We start from the raw sequence: 25,428 nt of genomic DNA on the forward strand, positions 1-25,428 counted from the left end.
ACTTAAAAGATTTCAAGTGATGGAAAATTTGTTTGGCAAACTGTTCTAATGGTTAAATGCCATGAATGTTAAATAGAATTGTTTAACAAGACAACGTTTTCAAGCATATTTCTGTGAACCAAAAAACCACTGCACAGCCATTTCAATTTCCAAGAGTGTGACCAACCATTCACTGAAATCAACAGATGGGATTCTGGCTATACATAGATCAGTTGAATCATTGGGCATAATTTTTGTTTTATCACTTTTCAGGGTATATCTCCACTTAAAATTATATCTTCACATCTTTCCTGCCCAACATGGTGTATTCCATATGCTTACATGACTGAACTTCACTTTTTTACAAGCAGTAGTTGAGGGCTAAACCTGCAGAAATTCCAGCATTCACTCAGTGCTAACTTAGGTACTGGAAGCAGTCTAGCTGCACTAACGCAGTACTCTCTTGGGCTCAGGAACCCTGCAAAAAGATGACCAGATTGCTTCCAATACCCAAGCTAGCTTAGGTCATCTCTGCATAGCTGTGCACTGTGCCATGCAAAATACCTTATGTATAGCTTCTGATCTGGCCAGGGATAATGGAAAATGGGAAATGACACAGTCTGACAAAGATGAATTCCTGAAGTAGATTTAGTTTTAAAATTGTGACTTCCTTCTCTTGACTTCCTCACAGAAACACCCTAGGTGTCTTACTGAGTTGAGGGGAAACAGAAGCATGCCGAGCACCTAAAAGATGCCTGCTCTCGACCATCTGCCGAAGACATACGCTTGCCAGTTTGCTCAGCATTCCCAAGGAGATGTTTTATACTGCTCCCTTCATTCTCAAATAGCAGCAGGTGGCATATATCTTATTCTTATCCCCATTCTCTTTAACAATGTGTTCAGGTTTCTGCTCTCATGGCCCAGTATCCTGAGAGTGCCTGGCAAATATGCAAGTCCCAGGATAGCATTAAAATAGAAGTTCCAATGCATCCATCAGCCCACTACACGAACTCCCTACTTGAGACAGAATTTCTTGTTGTGATCATACAGAAGTCAGGCCAGCTGTGCTCAAAGCTGTGCTTTCAGAGCTGAAAGATTTTCAGAGGGCTTTGAGAGAGTTTTCTGACCATTACACTGGTCATTGGTACAACACCATTGGTTAAATCTTTCATCCTTCATTACTGACAAAGTGGACTGAGGGAGCTAAATGCTATTTCACTTCCTGTATCCAGGGCCCCTGGCAGACATTAAACCAATGGCACGGGTAGCATTGGAGGTATTTTATGCCCCACGCTCCACCAGTTCTGGCAGAGAACAATTTACTTAGCCCCAAGACAGTCCAGGGACCACTCAGCTACACACGCATGGTTTTTAGAAGTCCTGGGGCTCTGGGATCGGGGAGTGTCTCCCCCATTCCAGGGTCCCCATTTGTTGAGATCTCCACAGTGGGGTTCAGCCCCACTTCCCCAACCCTCAATTTTAAAGTGCCTTGGCCTGCTGTCTGGCAGGCAGGAAAGGTTTCTGAGCTTGAGAGTTTCCAGGTTCTCCATGGGGGGGCAGGGAAGCATCACTTACTGCACCCCTCCCTCCCCTCTAGAAAAACCTTGAAACCTGCTCCCAAGCACCCCATGTTCAGCAATGGAACACCTGCCTTGGTCCTGATGCCAGCCCCAGCCCCATGCCCATGCTGACAACAGGCTGGTTGCTTGATTTATGGAACCATAAAAATGAGCTACAAAGATGTTCCACGTATTTTCTGGAATATTGTGTCTGGTTTGCCTCATTTATGGTGCTATAAATCAGCTGACTGTGTAGCACTGTTACTATTTGTGGTGTGATTAACACAATAACTGAACCACAATTGTAATAAGTGTTAAGGGCCTCCACAGCACATCCAAAGCTACTGAACTGCAGTTCGGGGCACTTATAGAACAGTTTAGCATTCTGTTTCAATCTGTGGTGAAACAGAACTCCCTTGTATCAACACAGGCTAAAATTAAAATGGAGGACAGCCCTCCCACTTTTCATCTCAACAGCCTGAATTTCAGAACCACTTCTTCAGAGACCACTCCCAGAAGGGACTTGAATCTGCATTTTTTGCTTTTCCTCAAAGTGCTCTAGCCATCAGGCCATGGGATAGGTCATCCCCACATCCTTCTCAAGCCCTCTTCCTGAAGCTGCTCCATCATACTTTGGATTTAAAATGTATTGGATAAAATAGATAAAAGGCAGTATAGTAGCTTCTGCTCCATTTAAAGTCCAAGACTTGAACCCAGATCCCTGTCCCATCCAGGGCAATGTACAGCTCACTGAGTTACATTTGCTATGGCTTGTTCTACTACATATCTCCTTCTCTTGGCTGCCTAGTGGATCAACTTTAAGAGGGTTGGAGAGGGGCCTACGTGATGCTCCAAGCTTCCTCCATCCAAGGAAGTGACCAACACACAAAGCTATAGAATGAAGTCCGTCAACTTTCTGGCCCTTCGTATCTTTTCCATGTGATGAATTGATAGGACAACTTAAACTTGAGAGATGAAGTATGCCTTCAGTCCTGCTTAGCCCATGTTCTCATGGTTACAGCATTATCCTAGAAACTGGGAGATATGAATTCAAGCCACTTCAGGGTGAGAGGAGCCTAAGGCTTGGGTTTCTGACTTTGAAGACAAGTGGCGTATTCACTGGATTAAAGGCAGGCTCTCCTATTCATCTAACAATAACTAAACGCTTTTTTCTCTGGCCAAAGTCCTAGAGACTTATGCAGATTTATATGGAATTTACATGCTTCTGCTAAATTAGGATTGCACAGCACAAGCAGAGGTGGATAACTATTTAGCCATAATGGATTGCTTCTGAATATGCATGGTAGGCACAGGTGGGTTTAACACTGTAAGTGGGAGTCAGGTCTGGAGAGAGACCAGTATCTGCATTTTAAATATATAATGGGGGACTTAGGATCTGCTCTGTCAAATCCCAAACATAGGCAATCTCAAGGAGGACTCTTATTTCCTGTAACCACGGTTCTGGTCAGTGCAGGCAGTTCATGCTAAATTTGCCCCTGACGGAGGCAGCAGTCGATAACGTTCTCTATAAGGCTCTATGGCTTTAGAATACCATCCTGAACCTGGTCCAAATTTGATGGCCTTCTGCAGGGCTCATCAGTGAAGAGCAAGGGAAGGTGCGGTTATTTCCGAACAGCCAGAATGGTTTTAATTTTATGACTTGGATACGACTAGCAAGGTTACAGATTTACAAAGACTATTAATTTCTTAATTTTCAAATTAAAAACAAAAAGCATAGCACAAAACCCTCATGAATCTTTTTTCTTACCTATACATTTTAAGCAATCTGACAGCTATGTTACCATCACCTTTACACTTTTAAAACATTGTTTTAAGCTGTAAGGCTTTAATTTCTTGGTCTAAATAGCACTTTTTCAGCTTAGTGTCTGAAATTCAGTATCTGCTCAACCTAATTAAATTCTACCAAAATATTCTACCATCATCAAAATAAAAACATGAGACGTACTTCTCTTCCATATTTTACTAACCCAACAGAGAAGACTCCTTCCAAATAATGAAAAATCTCATTGCCTACCATTCCAAAGAAGCCAAGCCTGTCTTCAGGTACATGGAGTTCTGGGTAAATATTCTCTAAGAACCATTTGAAGTCCTTACATTTGAGCTTTTCTCGAAGCACTCTCCTTTCTGTCACATCTCCATATGGCTCCTAAAAGAAAGAAAAAAACCCCCGAAAATAACTACAGTAGATGTTTCAATAGATTAGCTATATAAACTGTAAAAACATTCTTATCATACTGTGGTTGCTTAGGAAAACTCCCACCATCAAGCCCTAGATTTGATTTCATTACTCTTAACATTGGGAGAGAAATTTCAACACAGATCACATTAATTTTTTTTTTAATATAAGAAAATAGTTAAGTATACAGTAAGATATTCACAGCTAAAGCTTTTTGACTGGACATTTGAAAATCTTTTTTAAAAAGTGCATGAATTTAAGAGTGCTAAATTATTCTTAGTACCCACTTACAAAATTGGCTTTAAAGATATCATTAAACTAAAATCTGTTAAAATTTATAATTCTCTGTTAAGGTTCCTTATGAACATTACAGATCTTGCTAATTTGGACATTCACTAATAGAGAGCCAACTCTAAAAAAAGACAACATAAATCTGCCAGAGAGCCACTACTCAAACTTTTGACTGATCGTGTTTCTTCAAATCTATTTGCAAAATCCAATTCTTTCCACAATCCAAGGTTTTAAACACGTGTGCCATGAATCCCTGCTTGCAAACCCTAGCTTTGAGAGATTGCAGCCACCTTTTCCTCATTCCCTTTTAATCAAAGCGAACTTTCTAGCCCTTCTGGCTGTGAAAATAACCTTGAAAACACTAACCAAGAAAAAAGCAAGGCATAGATACCTACTTGAATCTGCAAGTAATATAAAGCTATGGCTAGGAGGTATGAATTCCCACATTCATCTCGAGAAAGGCTGCCTGAAGTCAAGTACTGAAGCCATTAAATCTGGCATCTTTCTGATCTCTCATGGCTTCAATACTTATGGTTTCATGGGTCAAAAGGCCTGCATGTAGCACTTTGTCTCAGGGTGTGAGATTCTCCCCAAATATACTTAGTACCACTTGGGTATGTTGGACTCTGGCATGGTAGCTGTGCATGACAGAGACCACCAAAACCCCTTTCTGAAGTCAGCGCTGGGTATCCGTCTGGTGCTGGGAGACAGCTTGGCAATTCTGAAGGAATATGGAGACAAAAATATCAACCAACTGCCAACAAAGCAACAAACCTTGGAAGAGACCACAACATACAGAGACGCAGATGGCCAAACTTAGAACTAAGATTAGCCAGTGAATAGAAAGGGCAGTGAAGCACTAAGGCAGCTGGAAAGGAGTGTGTTTTCTTCTGGCCAGGGATGCTGCTTTGTACTCCCTCTCCTACCAATTAGAATGCACAGAGCATTCCTTCAACTAACCTCAGTGCATCTATCTATCACACCCAATGTGATTTTGAAACTCTACTCAATTTCCCCAAAGCTCTGAAAGCATCAGAATGGTGGGAAAAATACAGAATAAGGCTGTAAAAGCTGGAAATTTGATAAAATATAAGTGAACTAATATGTGCCTCAGCACCGCACATGAAATGGACAGCAGCTCTTCTTCCATATGAACGTGCATCTAATCACTTGTTTGAATGCACAGAAGTGCTTCATGTGCTTTTTCCATTGCTGGATTTTTCATTAATCAGCACTGGCTTGCCCCGAATGCTTTTCTCTACAGGCAGATTATAATAGCAATTGTCTACCTGTCCTTGTAGACGCTGAGAAAAGCAAACAAATGATGTCAGAAGTTCTGATCCCCTTTCTGATCACTCAGAACTAAGAAACAGACAAACTCCTCTAAAAGCTGAGTAGAACAATGAAGGATGTAAGCAGCAGCAGCAGTAATCTCTCAGTACGGGTATGACAAGTCTTTCAGTAAATAAGGAAGTCACTGGTGAGCCCTTAGATGACAGAGGAGGCCGATTCAAGATGCACATGTTTCACTGCAGACCTGGCAAATAGTCCCAGGAGGAAGAAGTAGATCCTGGTGATGTCAGGTCTCTCTTTTGTCTCTCATCTAACTGCTTCCAAAATGAGGCGAGTTTACATGACATGAACGATGCCTTGCCGTACATCATGGTGCCACTGGGGATGATTCGATGCTTGAGTCCCCCAGGTTTTGAGGTTAATATTGCATTACTTCAGTTAACCTTCAAGGTGTCTTTGAATCTCTTCTTTTGCCCACCTCTAGAGTGGTGGCCAGTGGTGAGTTGGGAGTACAGTACCTGTTCTGGGAACCAGTTGTCAGGCATCCTTATAGCATATCCTGTCTGATAGAGTTGGTGGCGTACAAAAATGGCTTCAATGTTGGTGGTTTTCGCTTGAGCCAGAATACTGGTGTATGTTCTTCTGTCTTTCAAATTGATATGGAGGATCTCCCAAAGACATTACCAACAGTAACAGTCCAGAGCTTCCAGGTGTTTCCAATACATCATCCAAGTTTAACATCCATACAACGGGGTAGGCGTGACAACAGCCTGATGCAGAGTTTAGTTTAAGTCCTGATATCATGATTATCAAAAGACACTATTTTGGAGATGTCAAAAGGCAGCACTGAGAAATTTTATCTTGTGTTGAATATTGTCATTTATGTTTTCTTTTTGGGACAATTTGAAAATATACAATATAAGCTTAGTTGCAATCATTTTCAACATCCAAGCAAGAGATAAATGAGTCTGGGGTAAAAAGAAAAAACAGAAATCTTTCTATAAAACAAAAGTTCTCTTCCACCCTTTTCCTAGGTCTGGTTAAGAAAAAAAGGGAAATTTGGGGAAAAATTCAAAATAAACATCAATATGATTTTATTTTCCAAAGAATGAAGAGCAAAATATTTTTGGAGTATAGTTTACAGTGTTATCCTTGGTGCTGAATTTGAGTCCCTCAAAAAGTTTTCTTGCAACTCCAAAGCATTTCAAACAAAGTGACTATTTAAAAAACCCACCTTCAGTCCTGCTTCTGCATTACAATTCCCATATACCAGATTTCTCATGTAACCCATAGTACATGCACTTTCATCCCCCAATCAATAAAGGACGCTGCCATCTTCACTATAGAACAGGAGAGAGTACAGGGGTCCTCTTTGCTGTGTTGCTGCCTGTTTGCCTATCACTGGTGATTTCAGCGCAGGGGCAGAAGATGCGGGTGTGAAGATGATGGGAGCAGAATGGTTTAAGCAGTTGCAGCCCTGAAGTACCCAGCACAACAGAGTTCTTCCCCCACCCCACTTCTCCCTCAGCTGAAACACCGTGACCATGTTGTAACAACAGGAAATATTTCTACACTGAAGATTGTTTGTTTGACAAAAAAAGACCTGCACTTTGCAAACACTGCCAAATGAAATATGAGTTTCCGAACACTACAAGGATGACCAAGTATGTCTTTGCATCCCCAACAAGCACACATTAAAAATGTCTTTCATGTGTGGAAATGAAGGCCAAGGAGGAAAGCTTTAGGTAAACAGAGGCTCACAGTTGTTATACTTGCAACATTCCTTGATCCTGTAGTTCTGCTTCTGACAGATCAGTATCTGGGAGCATTGTACACTTAAGTTTGCCTCTGCAGTCATCACAAAACCATGGGACACTCAACTATATAAAAAGAAAGACTTCCAGCAATGTCCTCATGTAAAAAACAAGACAATGTCTGAGTATCAAGAAAAAAATTGACTAAGCTCTCATAGGAGTGATGATATGTGGCCCACCATCAGTTGATGAAAATAGTCATGGGCAAGTAGCATTAGACCATTCTATCACTCACCCAGAAGTTATATTTTGAGCATGTTTCTTCTACAGTCAGAATATAAACGCGTGGTACGAACTGTGCAAGGACTAGTCAATGGGACATTTTGGCAGTACTTAAAAATGGGTGAAAATAAAAGAAAAAGTCATACTTCAGAGTATTAGCACTGAAATATGTGAAATGCTAGAGAAGTTTGGAAGCTGAAAGGCATTCACTCTGCTGACAACGCCAGCCATATGAAAGCAACATAAAACATCATAATGGACAAATATTCACATATTACTGCACTTCCCAAGGCCCAAACCTGCTTCTTTATGATTCCATGAAGTTGGACACATTGAAAAAGACGGATAAAAAGAGCAAGGAAACTTCAAATTTATGAAAACTACTCTTAGTGAAGCTGTAGCCATTAAGATGCCACAGGAAGAAAAGCCTGGTAAGAACAAAAGTGAAGATTTCTAACAAAACAAGATGGGTGATATGTGCAGTCAAGCCATTTTAACATATATTAAAACCAAGGCCACTCAGAAACGGACAGCTGAACATCTTAAAGCATTTAAGTCAATGGGACACCTTTTGAGGATACCTTCTGAATTCTCCTGCAGAACTCCCTGGAGACTCTACAGCCCATTGCTTCTGCAATCACTGTATCTAAATTAGGTAAAGCATTCTGATGAAACATTCCTCAATTTAGGGTGAAGTTAAAGTCACTTTTTTTCTGAGAATCAATGTGCATCTCCACTTCCAAATCAAGAAGAAGTTAAAAGTAAGAACTTTATCTGAAGAAAGGAAGAATTCTGCTGTCAATCAATACACACTACAAACTGTTTAGAACAAGGTTCAAAGGTAGCAATGTTAGCAATGACAGTGCTGTTACAACATGTGACTGGATTACTTAACAAGTAATGTGCATTGGATTCTACGTAGGATACATATTTCCAAATACTGGAGAATACAGAACCTCTCCAGGTATTTGTTCCAGAAGTGCACTCTTGGAATCTGCTCAGCCTATTGGTCCTGCAGCGTGTGCGCAGTCTTTATACAACACACTGTAAGTGCTATTATATTTGCTTAGAAATAGGGGCCTACCAAAATCAAGGAGGCAGGTAGCTTATTTCGCAAGCCAATCACAGGGCTGGCCACCACCACGTTCAAGGGCTGATCCCACCGGGGAAGGGGGGGACAGGACAGAGGAACAGCACACCTCTGATTGGCTGAGGGGCCCCAGTGCCACCCCACCGCTGACTGGCCAAGAGGGATTATCCATTGTGTGGCTCCATCCCCCCTCCAGTGTTTGGCTGAGCCGGGCAGGGCTATGCGACAAGCAGCCCTCTCGGATAATCAGCAGTGAGGGGCTCCCCCTGCTATCTTGGCTGCTGCTCTTCCCGCTAGAGGAAGAGCCAGCATTTTATTTTCAGTAAGTTTTTTTCCCCCTTAGATTTCATGGACAATGCCTGATTTTGAAGCTTCTGTGAAATCATGGATTGAGTAGGTCCCTACTTATAAAAGATGGCTAGTTTTGCCTACAAAATTATATTTACTTTCTATATAATTCAGGATTCAAGAGCTTGGTATCTATTGTTTTTAATATAAAGTTTGGCTATAGGTAACTAAATTTACTGTTGACTCTTAATACTACGCTGTTTTGACAATATTATGGTGCATAGAGATAGGGATGTTCATTTTCCAAGGTTTGTGAATTTCTGCTGCATTTACATCAGGTAGCTATTTGCATACTGTTCCTGAGCCCTATGGATCTAACCATCTATTTTGTTTACAAGCCACCATATTAGTGTAGTCATATAGACTATATTACATTTACCTGTTTAGCTTTGACAAGCAAGTAACTACTGCAGATATTTCTAATTTCCCCCAGAACTTTCTTTTTTCCTCCTTTTTGAAAAAAAATGCTATTTTCCCCTGTATGTTTCACATTTTCAGAAATGCTACATCTCTGTTAAGGTAGGCTTCTGTACCACAGCCCCTCAGAACAGCTCCCTAGCCTAGGGAGACCGTTTGTCAATCTGCCAATTGCAGGCAGGGCAAGAAATAGTCTGTCAGGATACAGGAGCCAGGCAGTACATCACATTATTGTGGTAACCCACAATATAACAGCAGCAATTTTAGGAAAATAATAAAAAAAAAAAAAAAACCTCGAACAAAACCCCTCAGTTCAAGCTCTGAACCCTTTAAGTTACAACAATACAAGATCAAAAAAATATCTTGGGTATCAACAACAAAAAGTTTTGTTTACTGGCAGCTAAAGATGCAGCACATTATACAGTCAGCCACCCAGGGCCTTAACATTACTAGAAAGTTTTCCAGCACTCCTTGTTACTGACAGCATGATGTCAAACTCACATTCCAGCAGTTGAAAAGCATTAATTTCCACCTGCAACAGATAAAAAAAAGTCCATACATCCTATTTCAAACTTGTGCTTTAAGACAAAACCTTCATGGTGACCGTTGTAACGCTGAAGAGGAAGAACATAACACGTGTGGATTGTGATGAGGGAGGCAGGCCAGATCCTCCATTCAAAAGAGGCTAAAGCTGAACAAAGCTCTCTTTCTATAATATAATCAGCTAAGAACAAAACAACGAGATTTGGCCAGGATGGTAGCACTAACACCTCTACTGCTACAACTGGAAAAAAGGCCTTAGAGCAGAAGCAGTCATTATACCCATGTTATGTTTTTTTTTTTTGAAAGACTGTACCCTAGCTACACTGTCCAATGAATCTATATTCCCATTAGGAACACTTTATGAGTACAGAAATAGTGGTATATTCTCCTAGTTCTTAGTGTAGGGACACTAGCAAAGGTATACTTTTACCAAAACAGTTTACTCAGCCTGAGCAAACCAGGCAGTTATTGGTTAAAACAGCAGTACGTTTTGCCTAAACAAGGGGCTTCTGCTAGCACAAGGGTGCTAATTAGTTAAGGATTGCACCACTTCACACCCAGATTCACACAGCAATGCTGGCAGCAGTGTGTAATGTAGATGTAACCAATCCGTAAACATAGCTTCAGGTTACTTATTGGCCAAGGCAGAGTGGGGCCTGTTGTTTAATTGCCACTACTGAATCCAGCAACATGAACTGTAAGTCTCCCACTGGAGTACTGACCCAGAGTGGCTACAATGACTGTGAAATCTAATGCAACGCAACACCGAATATGCTGCCTTGACAGGTTCAGCAGGTATGCCTTCTGTCTGCTTCAACCTGTCATGTCCGGTTACCCATAATAGTACAGGTATGGGAGTGTTCTGTGCTTTTGTGAGCCACATACATGACAGATTTTTTTTTTTTAAAGATGCACTACCAAATACTGGCTACTCCTTCTGCAGTCCAATTCAGTAAGTAATATTTAGACAATGTTCTTTGTCAGGCTGAGGAAGCATCTGCAGTTGGTGTGTGCTCTTCCAAACAGTTTACTTTGGAAGAGCACACACCAGCTGCAGATGCTTCCTCAACCTGACTGAGGGTATTTATACCCAAAAGTTTGCAAAGAAGAATTTTTCCAACTATTTCAGTTGGTCTAATAAAAGATATCAGATTTACCCAAAAAAAACTTGTCTGCCTATATCCTTAGACCAACACAGCTACAACCTGTACCTCTGTATTCTACTTCTCAGAATCCTAAAAACATCTATTTTTACTTTATTACAAATTCTCAAAAGTACAGAGATGTCAGAGATTTCACTGCCTATTGCTTAAAGCCTCAGACTGGAAGGTGAAGAGTTGGGCTCTGTTTACAGCCCTGCCATGCTACTTGCAGGGTTTTAACTGGATATAGAGCAGATAGCATGCCTAGAGTTGCAGCTGCCTCACTCTTAAGATGCTAGATCCTTGTTTTCTGCCTGAAGTCTGAATGATTAATTTACCATATCAGGCTAAGGCTATATCTCAGGATAAGTAGTTTGGGAATGTTCCACTGCCAGTATATTTAAGGCCTTACCCATACATATATCCTAGGTGAAGGGCCTTGAACTGGAATTAAAAAAGTAATTTGCTGGATTGTGCCAGTCTACCCAAGCTAGGGGCCATTCCTTGTCATCTCCATCTCTCCTAATAGGTATGTTACCTGCAAATCTTAGTAACTAATAATTTTTATAATTTTCCTTGTTTTAAATAAAAATGATTTTTTTTTAACCGAAAACCAATCCTTGGAGCACCCCATTAGTAACACTTCCCCCATTTTCCAGTTAATTATGTTTTGAGATCTAATTTTTAATCATATAAATCTGGTCCGTATAGGCTTGTAATCTTGTCAAAGATCATTACCAAGGTGCTTAGATAAGATTTATTTTCCACTGAACTATGCTGATTAGCATTAATTGTATTTCTGTCTTGTAATTTTGTATTGATAGAGTCCTGTATTAGTTGGTTCACTATCTTGCTCTGCGTAAATTTCAGGCTCACCATTTCAAATGTGCCTGATTCATACAGCTTACCCTTTTTAAATACTACTACAATTTGGGCTTTCTTGTAGTCTTATAGAATTTTCCCAGTTTTCCAAGTTATAAAAAATTAACTCTGTGTTCATTTTATATCAGGAAAAAGAATAATTTTATTTGGTTAAAAAAAAAAAAAAGACTACTGAAAGAAAGAACGAAGCAACAACACTCTCTAACACATTTCCCTGTTAAAAAAAACAAAAGCTAAAAAACAAGATATTCCGGTTCAATTTTAAAGTGTAGCATATGTCAAACTCACCAAACGCGCATGTGGATTTCGGTGATAATAAAGCTCTTTATATTCATCCATCCACACTTCCGCTGCACGTACACTGTTGGCCAGAGCCTTAGCCCGTGAATAGGGTGCTTGTTTTGGGAAAACATGGCCAACATGAGAACAAGGGTGGATCTCCAGGCTTCCTCCACACTGCCAAATCTAAACAAAGAATTTGTGTTATAGGTAATTTGAATCCTTGCAAGCAACAGATTGTACTAAACTTTACTAAGAATGGCAAAGGAATTTGTAAGCAATAAATATTATAACCCTGGGAGGGAAGCAAGTATGATCCTTATCGTATAGATAAATGAATTAAGTATGTAATGATCAAGTGGCTTTCCCAAAGTGTCAGGACAAATCAATGGGAGGAGCAGGACATAGCTTAGGGGTCAGGAACATAAACCACTTTTACTATAGCACTTGTTTGTAAAGGTAAGATGGTAACAAATGTACATAATTATATGTCCAATGCAGAACTCCACTGGGACTCTCAGTCTTGATTCTTCCTCTCTGGGTTTTAGATACCCCTTGATAGGACTGAATTAAAAGTCAGACACAACAGGGTGGTGGTGCCTTCAGCCGCATCTTAAGAATTCTGTGACTAAACTTTTCCATATGTTTCTTGCCCAATGGTTGTGAAGAAGTTTGCCAGAGTCTGTAAGCAACCTTTAGCAGATGAAGGAGCCCCATCCACTGAAGTAGAAAGGAGGCTGCCTGTCCTAAGAGTGCCCTAACAAGATCAATTGATTTGGCTTATCTGTAAGAGCAACTAATGGATTTCAGGTCTACGTACTACAGCCTATTATCAGAAAACTTCTGAAAAGCCTAAAACATTGTAACCAAAGTCATACCAAATTCTAAACAAAAGCAGGAACTCCATCTATCAAGACTATTGTGGAGAAGTGAGATTTGAGGAAAGCAAAACCCTGCTTCTGAGTTAGGCTGTGAAGACAGAAGAGTTCTGAAATACTCAGGAAGCACTGCAGTGTGCCATCAAGCATTTTCCAGGAAATAATAAAATTCATAGTGGGGTCAGGGTTCAACCAACCAGGCTGACTGGTCTGCGCTCTTGGTCACCAGTCTTGTGACTGACCTTCCTCTAATTTTTCCTTATTTTCTGTCTCTGGTAATTACTATCAAGCCTTCTGAACTGCAAACCATGGTGTTTCCTAGATTTTAACTACATGCGTTAGCTATTCCTTAATTTGATACTGGTTGCACATCAGATGCTGGCTTGTGCCAGTCTCTCTTAGATTTCAGGCACACCTTGGAAAAATGGAGCAATTCTTCTGTTGCAAAGAACTCAGAAAGACCACAACACATCAGAATATTTTTGATGCTATGAATTCCTATTAAAAATCTCTGGGTTAATCTTGTGCATCACATATTTGCACACCTAACTGTGCTATTGTTGCTCAGCATCCCATACCACCCTTACCAGGATCTCACCCAAGGTGTCACAGTACCCTGATCGACAATCAGTGAATTAGAGACTCTAAAGAAAGTCACAACTCTAACATGGAGCTTACTGGAGTCACTCTCACAGGCCCCTATGTCAGAATACAGGAACCTGCTCTCTTTCCCTCTTCTCTTTGTCTGCATTCTGTTGGGGAAGTTGACTTAAAATTGCAACTTTGTCAATAAGCTGAGAAAACTTCTGTTTCTAAAACTGATCTGAGGGAAAGATAAGAAAGCTATGCTGCTGCATTGGAATAAATCAAGGCTGTCAACCTTGATGGTTAAATTGGACTATGTTTAACTAACTCAAAATCTCTTCCAATGAGGCAGTTTTGTTTGCATTAAGTTATGGAGAGCAGAAGGTAGCAAGTACAATGTACTCCGTCCTGTGTATACTATATATGTGTTTCAGTCAACTGCTGAATGCTGTACAAGGGGACCCAGAAGGGTTAAGAATGAAAATCTTCATTCATATGGATGATGGGGTCCTGGTAGGAACTAGAGACAGGGGCCCACCTTTACATACTGGAAGTCCTGAGATCCTCCAAAAATGTATATGAAGATGGGGTACAGGCAACCTGGTCCAGCTTCATCTTATGGAGGGCAGGGCCACGATAATCATATGTGACAGGCTGAGAGAGGGGACAACAGAGGGATTCTGGGTTAATCGTTCGGGGCTCCATTTGGGGATGTTTGCCAGAGATGGCTGGTGAAGAAACAGGAATCATTGGAAATGGGAAAGAAAAGTGTAGCTAAACTGTGGGAGAAGAGGATGTTGAAATGTGAGCAGTGTGGTAGCTCACCATGACTTGAAAAAGAGTCAGCGGTGAGGGGGACTGTGCTCAATGGGCACTACCATATATCTTATTTAGATTAGCTGCATTAGCCTATCTTTATGGTAGGCTTCCATCACCTTTTTTGGTACCAGCAGAGGGTGTTGTAGCTTGCTCTGGCTGATTTAGGAGTGCTGACCTGGTATTATAGTACTCCAGGCTGCTACTTGTTTCCTCCTAGAGAAGCAACTGCTCATTTTGAAGGGTCACACCAAGAAAAAAGAAAACAAATTCTCATCAGCATGTTTGCCCAATATGGGCCACAGATTTTAGTCATGCTCAGTGTTGACTGCATTTAATCAACCTCACAGTTAGTTTCAATTACTGAGCACATGCTGTTTTTATATTTAATGAGGTTTTCTTGTATGCAAATATAAGGTGAGGGGTTTTTTCCTCTGTCTGGAGGAAAAAACCCTTGTCTTATATGCAGGTAAATATATTACTTGTTTTTTATTCCACAGCAGCTGTAGACAAAATTAAAACAAACTAAAACAAAGCAGTATGCTGGGGAGTATAACAATTTCTGTTTCCCAATACAAACTGAGACAGTGAAAGTCCTATAGACTATCTCTATAGAGTTCTCCTTCAGTCATACCCATTAGCTTAGGTGTATATCCTGTCTTAGGCATATAAAAGGTCCAGTCTTCTGTTCATTGCTAAATGGCTGAAAGAGGGGTGGGAGGGAGGGGAGGGGGAGTTAGTGAAGAATACCACTCTCAACTGGCCAATTTCAGAAGGATCCTGAGGACAGTGCATCTACATTCTACGTGGTTGCTCTACATTTTTCACAATGCTTGAAGAGCAGAAAAGAAGTTATGCTTTTTTTTTTTTTTAAAGTGTTATTGGGAAAGGTTCCAACATTCAATACTGGCCAACTTGCGAGTAAAACGGAGAGTGATGCCTAAAAAAATCTACTGTGGAGATACAGTATTTCAGCTCCATTAGGTATCGAGGGTGCTACATAATACATATAAAAGTGACAAATGCTAGTTACTACGTTGAGGCTTTCAGTATAAAAAGCTCCCTGTAAGAACATCCACTCAGAACATTATGTGGAAAAGCACCATCCTGTTACAGGTTGTCATCTTACCAGAAGCACTTCATTTTATTTTTAAATGTATCCTGAATAAGGAGATTCTCTTAAAACATAGGGACTTTGCTGGAAAGTTTATGTGTACAGAGTGAGTAATGTAAAGGAGTAACAACGTCAGTGCCACAGATTTTTCCCAGATCTGGTTACAGAGGCCAACTGGAATTAATGAAGCCCTTTCTGAAGCTCTTTGAATTTGCCTCATCATGCTGCATGGCTCCTGACCTGAAAACAGGAAATACACGGGGATAGGGTGGGCAAATCAATAGTGGCAAGTGCCACCCCCACCAGCAGCTATGCTGCTTCTTGTTCAACAGATTGCTGAACCCAATGAGCACAATGTGCTTGAGAGGCTGCTGCCAGGAACCATGAGCACACTGTATAGTCATGTCATAATGCTCCTATATTGCCTAAAATGTGGGAACCAGTAACATGAAAACTGGGGATTCCCCAGCTGCATCCTCAAACTTATAAGGAACTGTTTTTTAAATTTTGCATTGCTCTGGCATGGTTGGGGGTGGGTAGGGGGGGTGGGGGAAGACAAGCTCTATGCTAGATCAAGGTCCAGCATCTATGGGGAAGAAAGCAATTTTACTGAAATTTCAACAGTGAGAGATTTGACACTGAAAAAGGGTAGGCAGGATCCCATAGGAGGCAGGAAGAAGGGGAAAAAAGGAGCACAGGACAGTTCACTGCTGTTTAAAGAGACAATATTAAGGTCACAGGAACAGGCACAGGAAGGATAGGAAGGGAAGGAAGAGACTGTTTGGCTAAGCTGTGGGCTCTTCAATGATTTAAAAAACTTACAGATGTGTTACACAAAATCTTACCTTCTTTTTTAGTGATATAGTCCTTCTGTGGGGACAAAATCAGGAAGACAAAGACAGAAACTGAAATGCCTTTGTCTGTTGCTAGCTGAAATAAATATAAAGCATTCTATAAATATTTGAGAAGCAAGAGGAAAATTTGAGGAAAGTGAAGGTCCCTTATTGAATGGGGAGCAGAAGCCAATAATGGATGATGCAGCAAAGGCAAAGATGCTTAATGCCTTTTTTATTTCTCTTTTCACAAAAAGGTCAAACTGTCAGCTGACTAGTACAATTAGCATCAAGGAAGGGAAGAGGGTGTGTAGGTATTCAGCCTGGGAGAGAAAGAACAAGTTAGAATTTACTTAGACAAACTAGATGTTTTCAAATCAAGAGAACCAGAGTATGTAAGGAACTGGCTTAAGTAATTACAGGCCACTGGCCTGTATCTTTGAGGCCTCAGGGAAATCATGTTAAACCTCAGAAAACTGGAAAGGGGAAATAGAATGCCATCTTTAAACTTCAAGGCCTGGAAAGATATAGGAGCACATCATCAAGGACACTACTGCCAAACTCCTAGATGATTAGAAGGTGAAAATGAACAGTCAAGAACAGTGGTATAACTATGGTCAAGGCAAGTGGGGCAACTGTCCTGGGCGTTGACTGGTGTTGGGGAAGGAGGGCAGGAAAAAAAAAAAGGCTGCTGGTACAGCCACATCAATATAGCTGTGGCAGCCACCAAAAGTTACTACTGCCACTATGTGTAGCAACCACTGTAGGGTACCCAGTTGCATTGTTATCCCTCTGAACAAGAATTTGTCATGAGCAAAACATGCCTACTAAACCGGATTTCCAATGACAGAGTAACAATCCCTGTGAATCAGGAGTGGGAGGGGAAGAACAGATGTTGTGCATCTTGACTGCAATCAAGCTTGTTTAAATTTAGTTTTAAATACAAGTCAAAAACCAGAAATAACATACATATGAACTGTACATGTAAAGCCATACTCTGTCATAATAAGCAATAAAAGAAAAAAGAAAAAAAAAGAGGAGGGAAGAAGGAGGGATAGAAGAAGAAAAGAGAACTGTGCAATGAGCAACAATCTAGCTGGAAAATATTCCAATAGTTCCTTCCAGACTGAACCAAACTTTTCAAAGCAGTTAAGTCCGCTGAACATAGATGCCAGCTACACCATCTCGTATCAGACTTCAGCCTTTGGAGATGTCCTACTTTTTCAATGCAGTAATAAAATTCGGCATATCACTAATAAAGCCTGCTGTAAAAGTGCAGTCTGGAAGGGATTCTGTTTGAATACCCTGTGGCTGTACCCAAGAACACACACATTTACCAAAGGTATCAGTGTGGTGTTCAAAGCCATGTTAACTCGAGTTATAATTTCTTTCCAAAAATAATTGATAATAGGGCACTACCAATGCATCACATCTACAACATGCATCTCCTGGCAGCATATTTATAAGTAGCCCCGTGTGGATAAGCATGAATTTTTGTTATAGAAGACAAAGTCTAAGTTCAATTGTCAATGTTTGAATATTGTGAATTGCTGATTTCCACTTGGATTCTGTCATTTGGATATGTAAGTTTCCATTCCATGTCAGCCTTAAACAGTTTGTATCAGGTCTGTTATGTGACATTATATATTTATAGAGTGACAGCACAGGATGGGGAAGAGAGTATTTGCTATACTTAGAGCCTCAAGTCCAAACTGATTTTTGAATGCTTAATGCAACCACATACGTTGCCATTCAAATGTTTTTGGAAGGTCAAAATCATCACGCAACTTAGAAAGGATTTAATGTGATTTGCTACTAGATGGAATAAAGCCTTCAATAACTTCTCCCACAACATTCTCATAAATAAACTAAAGATACAATCTAGTTCAGGGGCTATGCTCCAGGGGCTGAATCCAGCCCATGGAGCCGTTTGATTCAGCCTGTGCACATGGAGCATCAGTAGCCAGATTGACCCAGTTTGGGTCAGAGGTAAACAGGCAGTTGGCAGGCACTAGAACTCAGACATCTCCTCCACTTTTCTCAGTGGCTGCATAGAAAAAGCACCCGCCACCGCCACTTTTCCCTGTGGCAGTGTGGGGAGAGTATTTGCCACTGCCACTTTTCCCTGAAGTGGCAGGGGACTTCCCCTGTTGCCAGAAGAATGAGCCTCATCTGAAGACACTCTCACTGTGCTGCTGTGGAGAAAAAAAGTAGCAGCAGGCACTTTGCCTATACCACTGCTGGGAAAAGGTACAGTGGCAGCTGGATACTAGCATTCACACACCTTTGACCTTAACTGGGTCTATTTAGCCTGCAGCCTCAAAAGGCTGAAGACTGCTGGTCTAGCTGAAACACCTATTTGGTGTGGGTGCCTAGTTAGTTGATAATCACTCTCAGAGACATCATCAACCGCTCAATGTTAAGCTGGGAGGAAATATCAAATGGGGTTCTCTAAATTTAATAATTTTGAAGATGGAATCAAGTACACTCTTGGTAAAGCTGAAGCCCAAGCTGTGTGGGGCTGCAGGCACATTAGAGGACAAGATTAGGATTTAAAATGACCTTGATAAATTGGGGGGGAAATAGCCTGAAAAAAAAAGAATCAATTCAACAAGGTCAAGTGCAAAGCCCTGCACGTAAGATGGAACAATTACATGCACAAATACAAACAGGGGAACAGGTGGCTAGGTTGCAGTGTAGTACTGCAGGAAAAGATTTAGGGGTTACAGTGGACCGCAAATGGAATATAGGACAGCATTATAATATTGTTGAAAAAAAGCTAATAGCATGTTAAGTTGTATTAAAAGGAATGCCATACGCCTGTCAGAGGAAGCAATTCTTCCACTGTAACTGACGTTGGTGAGAAGCCTCACCTGGAGTACTATACCAAATTTTGAGCACAATACTTCAAAAAGGATGTGAACAAATTGGGAAGTCTGGAATGGAGCAGCAACAAAAATCATGAAAAGTGTCACAGGGAAAGCTAGAAAAAATGTGACTTAGTCTGGAGAATAGAAAATTGAGGGTGGTGGTATAAGTTATCAAAATACAAAAATAGTTGTTATGTAAAGAATGGTGATCAATTGTTCTGAGTCCATCAGAAACAGGACAAGAGGTAAGGGGCTGAAATCCCCCCAAAAGGGAGATTTTGTTTAGATATCTAGGACTTGCTTAGGTATCTAGAACCTGAGCAGGGGGTTGAATTAAATTACCTCTTGAAGTCCCTTCCAGGCCTATCTTCCTATAATTCTGTGATTACTCATACCATTATGATGCTGAGTGCTGAAGACCAATAGTAGTTTATGTTGTGTACTTTCCAGTACAGCATTCCAAAGATTGGGAAATGGATTTTTGCCTGGAAACATGTGAATGCTCTTGGGTGTCCTGAAATATTATCTTGTGAACAGTTCAAGGGGACTAAGCCTCAAAAAATTATTCGGCAGGAATCACTTCTGAATGTTTTGTTTTGTGGGTTGCTTCTGGTGAGGGCTGCAAGAACCAAAGTGCTAGAATTTTGGTGTGAATTAGTGCCTCTTTTTCTTCTGGGTAGGACTGCCATAGAAAATGGCTATGAACTCTGCTTTCTACTGGCTAAGTGGTCTCTTGGAAGGAAAAAAAGGCATGGTTTAAAAGATTTCCCTGCTGGAACTGGATATCTGGGGCACTGGAATATTGTTGCACCAATGTCCCCCCCATTCTTTTAGGATTTGGGGATTGAGATCACTACTGGGTACAGCAGCGGAAGATTCTAGCTATGTGGTAGATAGGCATTTCCTAAAGCACTCTTACCTTTTAAAAAGAAATTATCCAAATAAGTGTTGCTTCTCTGTACCTTAACTTGGAGATAGAGATAATTTATCTGTGGGGCAATAATTTGGTTCTGGATATTTGCTTTATACTGATGAAAAATTATTTTATTCATTAACTATATCATTGCATGACTAAATGTTAGATACTAACAAAAGTAATGCATTTATTTACTTGTAAAACTGGTTTTCTTAGTCGTTCATACTTTTCAAAATAAAAAAAAATCGAGTATTTAATAACTTATTTTTTGGAATGCAAGTATTTTCTTGAAAGCTTATTGACTTTTGGCTTATTTTTTATTTGTTTTTAGAAAAACAGTACATTCTGTCCAATTTTTATAAAAACAAAAAGTAACTAGATGAATAAACTTATTTCTTATACAACTCTAGGTTTCTATTATTATTTTCCTATAATTTGCTGTTTATTCATCCCAAAATTGCACTGTTACCAGACTAGACTGCACTGAAAATTCTTATCAATCTTATCATCCAATTTCACTCCAAGTTGTTTTGGTATAACTGTTTTAAGTTTATTCTTCCAACTCAGTGAATACAAGTTTTAAAGATACTTTTTTCCATATGGTAAAATATCTATGTCCAATACATTTATCTAAAAGATTCAAAGTCTTTCCGGCATGATTCTGTTTGTCCATTATTAAATTTCTATTTCTAGTAACTTCTACCCATTGGAATGCTCCTGTTTATTCCATTATCTTACTAGATGCATTATTTTTCATCATTAGTGTATTGTCCAATCTATTTCTTTAATAGACAGATAATTGAAAACCTGCTGTATACATGCTGAACTGTGATAAACTGAAATTTAATGAAATGGCCTTTAAAGACTTAATCCCATAAATGTCTACTTTGCTTACTAGTAAATTTCACAGTGAAATTAAGGACTTGGCCCTAAATTCTAAAGAATTAAAAATGTACAGTTAGGAAAAGTAAAAATATCTTCTGTCTTTTTTTTCAGAAATCCTATTTTATTAGACCTGAAAAGCTAAACCAATGTCTCTCTGCAAAAAGACTTCGAATGAAGGAGTACTCTATAATTGCACCTCTTATAATTATTGAAATTCCATGCACAGCTGTAATCTAAGTATCCCTAAAATTGTCCTGCAAAGTTAAGTAGTAGTCATTAAATTCTATTTTTTTTCATTAAGGCCTAATTGTCCAAAATGTTTTCAGTTATCATTTTAAAAGATTACACACATTAAAGCTAAATATTCCCTCACCATGTTTAAGTTAATGGTGAAGTTACATTTTGACCTTCATTAGGGATGCACATAGACAAAGATACAAATGAAAAAAGCCATTAAAATAAAGAATTCAGCAACAACTAAAATGATAACAAATGGTAAACAAGAGGAACTGGACAGCACTCCTTCATGAATCAAATCCAACCTACAAAATAGGGAAGTCCTTTATACACAAAAATAGTTTATGTGGTGTGTATGTGCATATCTGCATACACACTTGTTTTGGCTGGTAAAAGCCCCTAATTAAAAAAAACAGAGGCTTCCCCCCACTCCACCTCAAGAAACAAGTGACAGATTGCTTTTTTTGCCTTTCACACCTTTTTCAGCAAAACTGTCAATCTATATTATAGAATTTTTAAATTGTTTTAAGAGGGATTTTTGTATTATACCCAGGGAAATTTGGGGGGAAATACTATTTTTGGACATTGCTTGCTGACCCCCTTCTCCCATTTTACATAAAATCAATTATGGAATAGTGCTGTGGTGCCACCTTCTGGAAAGCATGGAGGCTAAGAGTTTGGAAACCTTGTCTTTGATTATATAAGCCTTATTCCCTCCAGTGGCAGAAATTTCCAGAGCCAGAGAAAGAAACAGTATATGAGATAAATAATAAGCAAGCAGCAGCATACCATGCACTAGGACAGAGGGTGGAATCTGGGATGGGAGAATGACAAACAGAGCTAACAGCAAGTAATTTTTCCTTGCCAAACACCTTTTCCTCACAGCCTGTGACAGTGGATTAAGGGGCAGGCAGCAAATAAAGTGATCAGTAACCCAGGATGTGGGCATACCCTGCAGTGGCACAAGCAGAACCTATAGACTAGAAGGATAAAATGATAAGGACCAGCAAAGGAGCCAGAGGGTGACAGACCATTGTCCTGCCACATTTGGAAACCACTGCTGTACTGGCTCACGGAGCAGAGATTTCTCTAGACAAACACAACACCCAATAAGCTCAGACCAAGATTTAACTATGTCATGCTACGCTCTGGGAATGCAGACCATATTTCTTGGGACTTGAAGACTTTTAATGTTCAGGGGCAGGCGCTTCTTCAATCAGTATGGCTTGAGCAGGCATGTCTTGACCATGAACAAGCTGCTGAAAACAAGGTTGTTTGCATGAGCAAGGTGAGCATGTGTTCCTCATCTGAAGGGTGGAGTGAAGAATGGGTCCACCAGGACACAGTCCAAGAAACAGGAACTGCTACGTCAGCCACATGGGGAAAATAAGTGGCCAGATGAGTTGCCAGAATTGTTTAATGGCAAGGATAGAGTCCCAAATAGACTATGTCTGGAGCAGCAAGAATTCCTGCAAAAGATTAAGGAGAAGCACAAGAAAGGGTACTACCCCAGCTGAACAGTAGTAAGCCCATAGATCAAAGGAAACAGCCACCCCAGCTGCCTTTACCAGCAGGAGACCCCTGGTTCAGAAGCTTGTGGGGGATACTGAAGGCTACTGCAAGGCAGGTAAAGCTGGGAGTAGAGGTGCAATCTGAAGCATGGTACAACTACTGGCAAGGCAGGTGGGCAGGATGCAAGGACACAGATGCCTCATCAAGGAAACATTCTCCCTGGTTAGGAGAGAGAAGAAAATTATGTTTTGGAAGGAGTCATGTTATCAAACTGAACAACTGGCCATAAATGAGAAGGTGCATTAGTTGGCCACAAGACTGATAACTCTGCCTTACAGTTTCTCCATCCAATCAATACAAAGCAAAACCACATGACTTCTTGCTTCCATGCTTGCCTTTCTCATCCTTGTCCCTTCTTTCTTCCTTAAATGCTTCTGCCCTACAGGAAGAGAAAGCAGAAGTAGACACTTTTTGCTTCCATGGCAAAAGAGGTAGACAAGGAGGAGAGAGGCAACCTACTACAGAATGTTTCATTGGGGTATGGTTTCAGAATTCTGCCTGCCTGCTTCAGCAGATGGCACCATGACACCATTAATCTCTTAATCCATTGGCACAGGGCAAAGGGAAACAATAACAAAGAAAAACCTCACATACAAATACTAGCCAGACACTCCTGATGATGAACAATTAAGCACAATCCTAAATACCCAGTTGTAACTGGCATGCAATTTGAAAACTGGGATACAGCTTAATGCTATTCACCATTTGGCACCTGCAGCAACACCACGAACCATGGAAAAAGGAGAAGACAAGGAGCTTTTTTCACATCAACCACTCCCAGTCCTCCTTGTCTACCAAAGATAAATCCCACTTTATTGTAATCATCTACCTTGGTTGACAGCTTTCAGAGATAGTGGCCAGGCCTGTTCAATAGGGTCATTCACCTCCTGCTCTAAAGCTACTATTCAGTTCTCCAGCCTCCAAAATTGTGCATGCATGTACATCACTGTGGTGCTCTTAAGTGAGTAGAGTTCCACACATATTGATGTGGAGAGCTGCATCACCCATTTCCACCCATTCTTTGGAAGTGGCAGACTGTTAACACCCACAATCTACTCCTAAAGCACAACCAAGTAAAACCTTGAAGGAGTAGTCTGCCCCATTCTTCCAATCAACTGCTGCTGCCTCCTTTTCACTCCATCAACAACTTATAGAAGTAGCAGATGTATATTACTCCAACTGTAAATCTCTTTCCAAGCATGTTCTCTTCATGTCACAAAAGGCAAGTTTCATGGATGGTCATTATACTACCTTTTAACATTTAGCACTGATGTTTTAAATCAAAATAGTTTGCACATTTTTGTTTCCAAAAATGACTGTTTTGTGGCCAAAGATAAATTCTGAAGCATGAGAATAACGCCAACAGACTCATGGAAATTTCTACGCAAACACATTCTCTTTTAAACAGCCGTAAGCTAAATCCAGTTCATTAAGCAGAAGAGATAAAGAAGCAAATGCAAGAAAGTCTGTTTTTCACTCTCAGCCAAAATGCTAATTATGTTACTTACCCTAAATGAGAATTCAAGGTTTTCTCCTCCCCATACTTCCATTCCTGTGTCGTAAGAGCCAAGATAGTCAAAATAGTTCTTGCTGACAGCAAACAATCCACCCGCCATAGTTGGGGACCTACAAAAGGAAAAAGTCAGTTTAACTGGGAGGAACCCTTGTACATAAATCAAATGTATTTTTTTTTTCATTCATTTCCTCAGTCTTTTTCAGTTAACAATGAAGCAGTTCACAATGAATCAGATAAATACTATGTTGCTCAGATATTTAAGGAAAAGAACACCTGACCTGAATTATGAATAGGTGCATCAGAAAAAAGTAAATGTTACACTGAGATACAAGATGTACTTGTACCAAAATGGTCACTTGACATCATATAGTAATTCGTAATAAATAAAGATGTAGGCATCTTGCATTCAACTAAATAAATTATAAGCAGTGAGAATTTTTTTTTGCTCTGCATCTGTATAGCACAATGTGGCCCCGCTTCACTAAGATTTCTGTAAGCTAGAAAGACACTGTCAAAATGAGACCGAACAGAAGGAAGGCAAAGCAGAGGAGAAATGATCCTCCACTGGCAGCCAGCTCTCCCACTGCATGCCAGCACTAGTGTCCCCATAAACTGAAGCTAGTTTACCCATCATGCACTCTTGTCTCTCGCCAGATAGTAACATCCTTGCTTATAATCCACAACCCACTGCAGCCCCAATGTTCTCATCTGGCACCCCAAATCATCTTTCTTATTGTGACAAAAAAATACTAAACACATTTGTAAGCAGAGGATTAAACGACTTGGAGGGCTGTGAACTATTTAGTATTAACTTCTTTAGATTGTGGACCAAAAACACACTGAGAAATTATATAGCACTGTTTTGGTTTTCCTCTGGCGCATCTACACGTTCAGTTAGGTTACTGTGCAGTAACCAGAAATTACTGCGCAGTACAAGTGCATGTCTACATGTGAACTGCCATATTGTGCAGTAACTTTGGTGACTTACACCAACTTGACCATAAATTTTCTACCTGCATGATGGCCAATAAGTTACTGAGCAGTAAGGCATGTGTAGGTGCCTTATTGTGCAGTAACACTGTGTGTGGACTGACTTGGGACTAAAGTGTTACTGCACTGTAATGCTTGCATGTGTAGACACCAGCCTAAA

General features: G+C 40.2%; 1 protein-coding gene across 1 annotated transcript in view; it reads right to left on the reverse strand.

The window, feature by feature from the left end:
* Positions 1-25,428, reverse strand: part of GALNT12 (polypeptide N-acetylgalactosaminyltransferase 12) — an 83,623-nt gene that overhangs the window by 25,018 nt on the left and 33,177 nt on the right. Inside the window, exons 5-7 of the mRNA XM_090039097.1 lie at positions 24,271-24,388; positions 12,066-12,242; positions 3,574-3,705 (exon numbers count right to left, since the gene is read on the reverse strand). Coding sequence (XP_089895223.1) covers positions 3,574-3,705; positions 12,066-12,242; positions 24,271-24,388 — 427 coding nt within the window. The remainder of the gene's footprint in view (positions 1-3,573; positions 3,706-12,065; positions 12,243-24,270; positions 24,389-25,428) is intronic.

The sequence above is a fragment of the Crocodylus siamensis genome, chromosome 3, assembly GCF_052110815.1.
Source record: "Crocodylus siamensis isolate JL-2025a chromosome 3, ASM5211081v1, whole genome shotgun sequence".
Taxonomy (NCBI): Eukaryota; Metazoa; Chordata; order Crocodylia; family Crocodylidae; genus Crocodylus; species Crocodylus siamensis.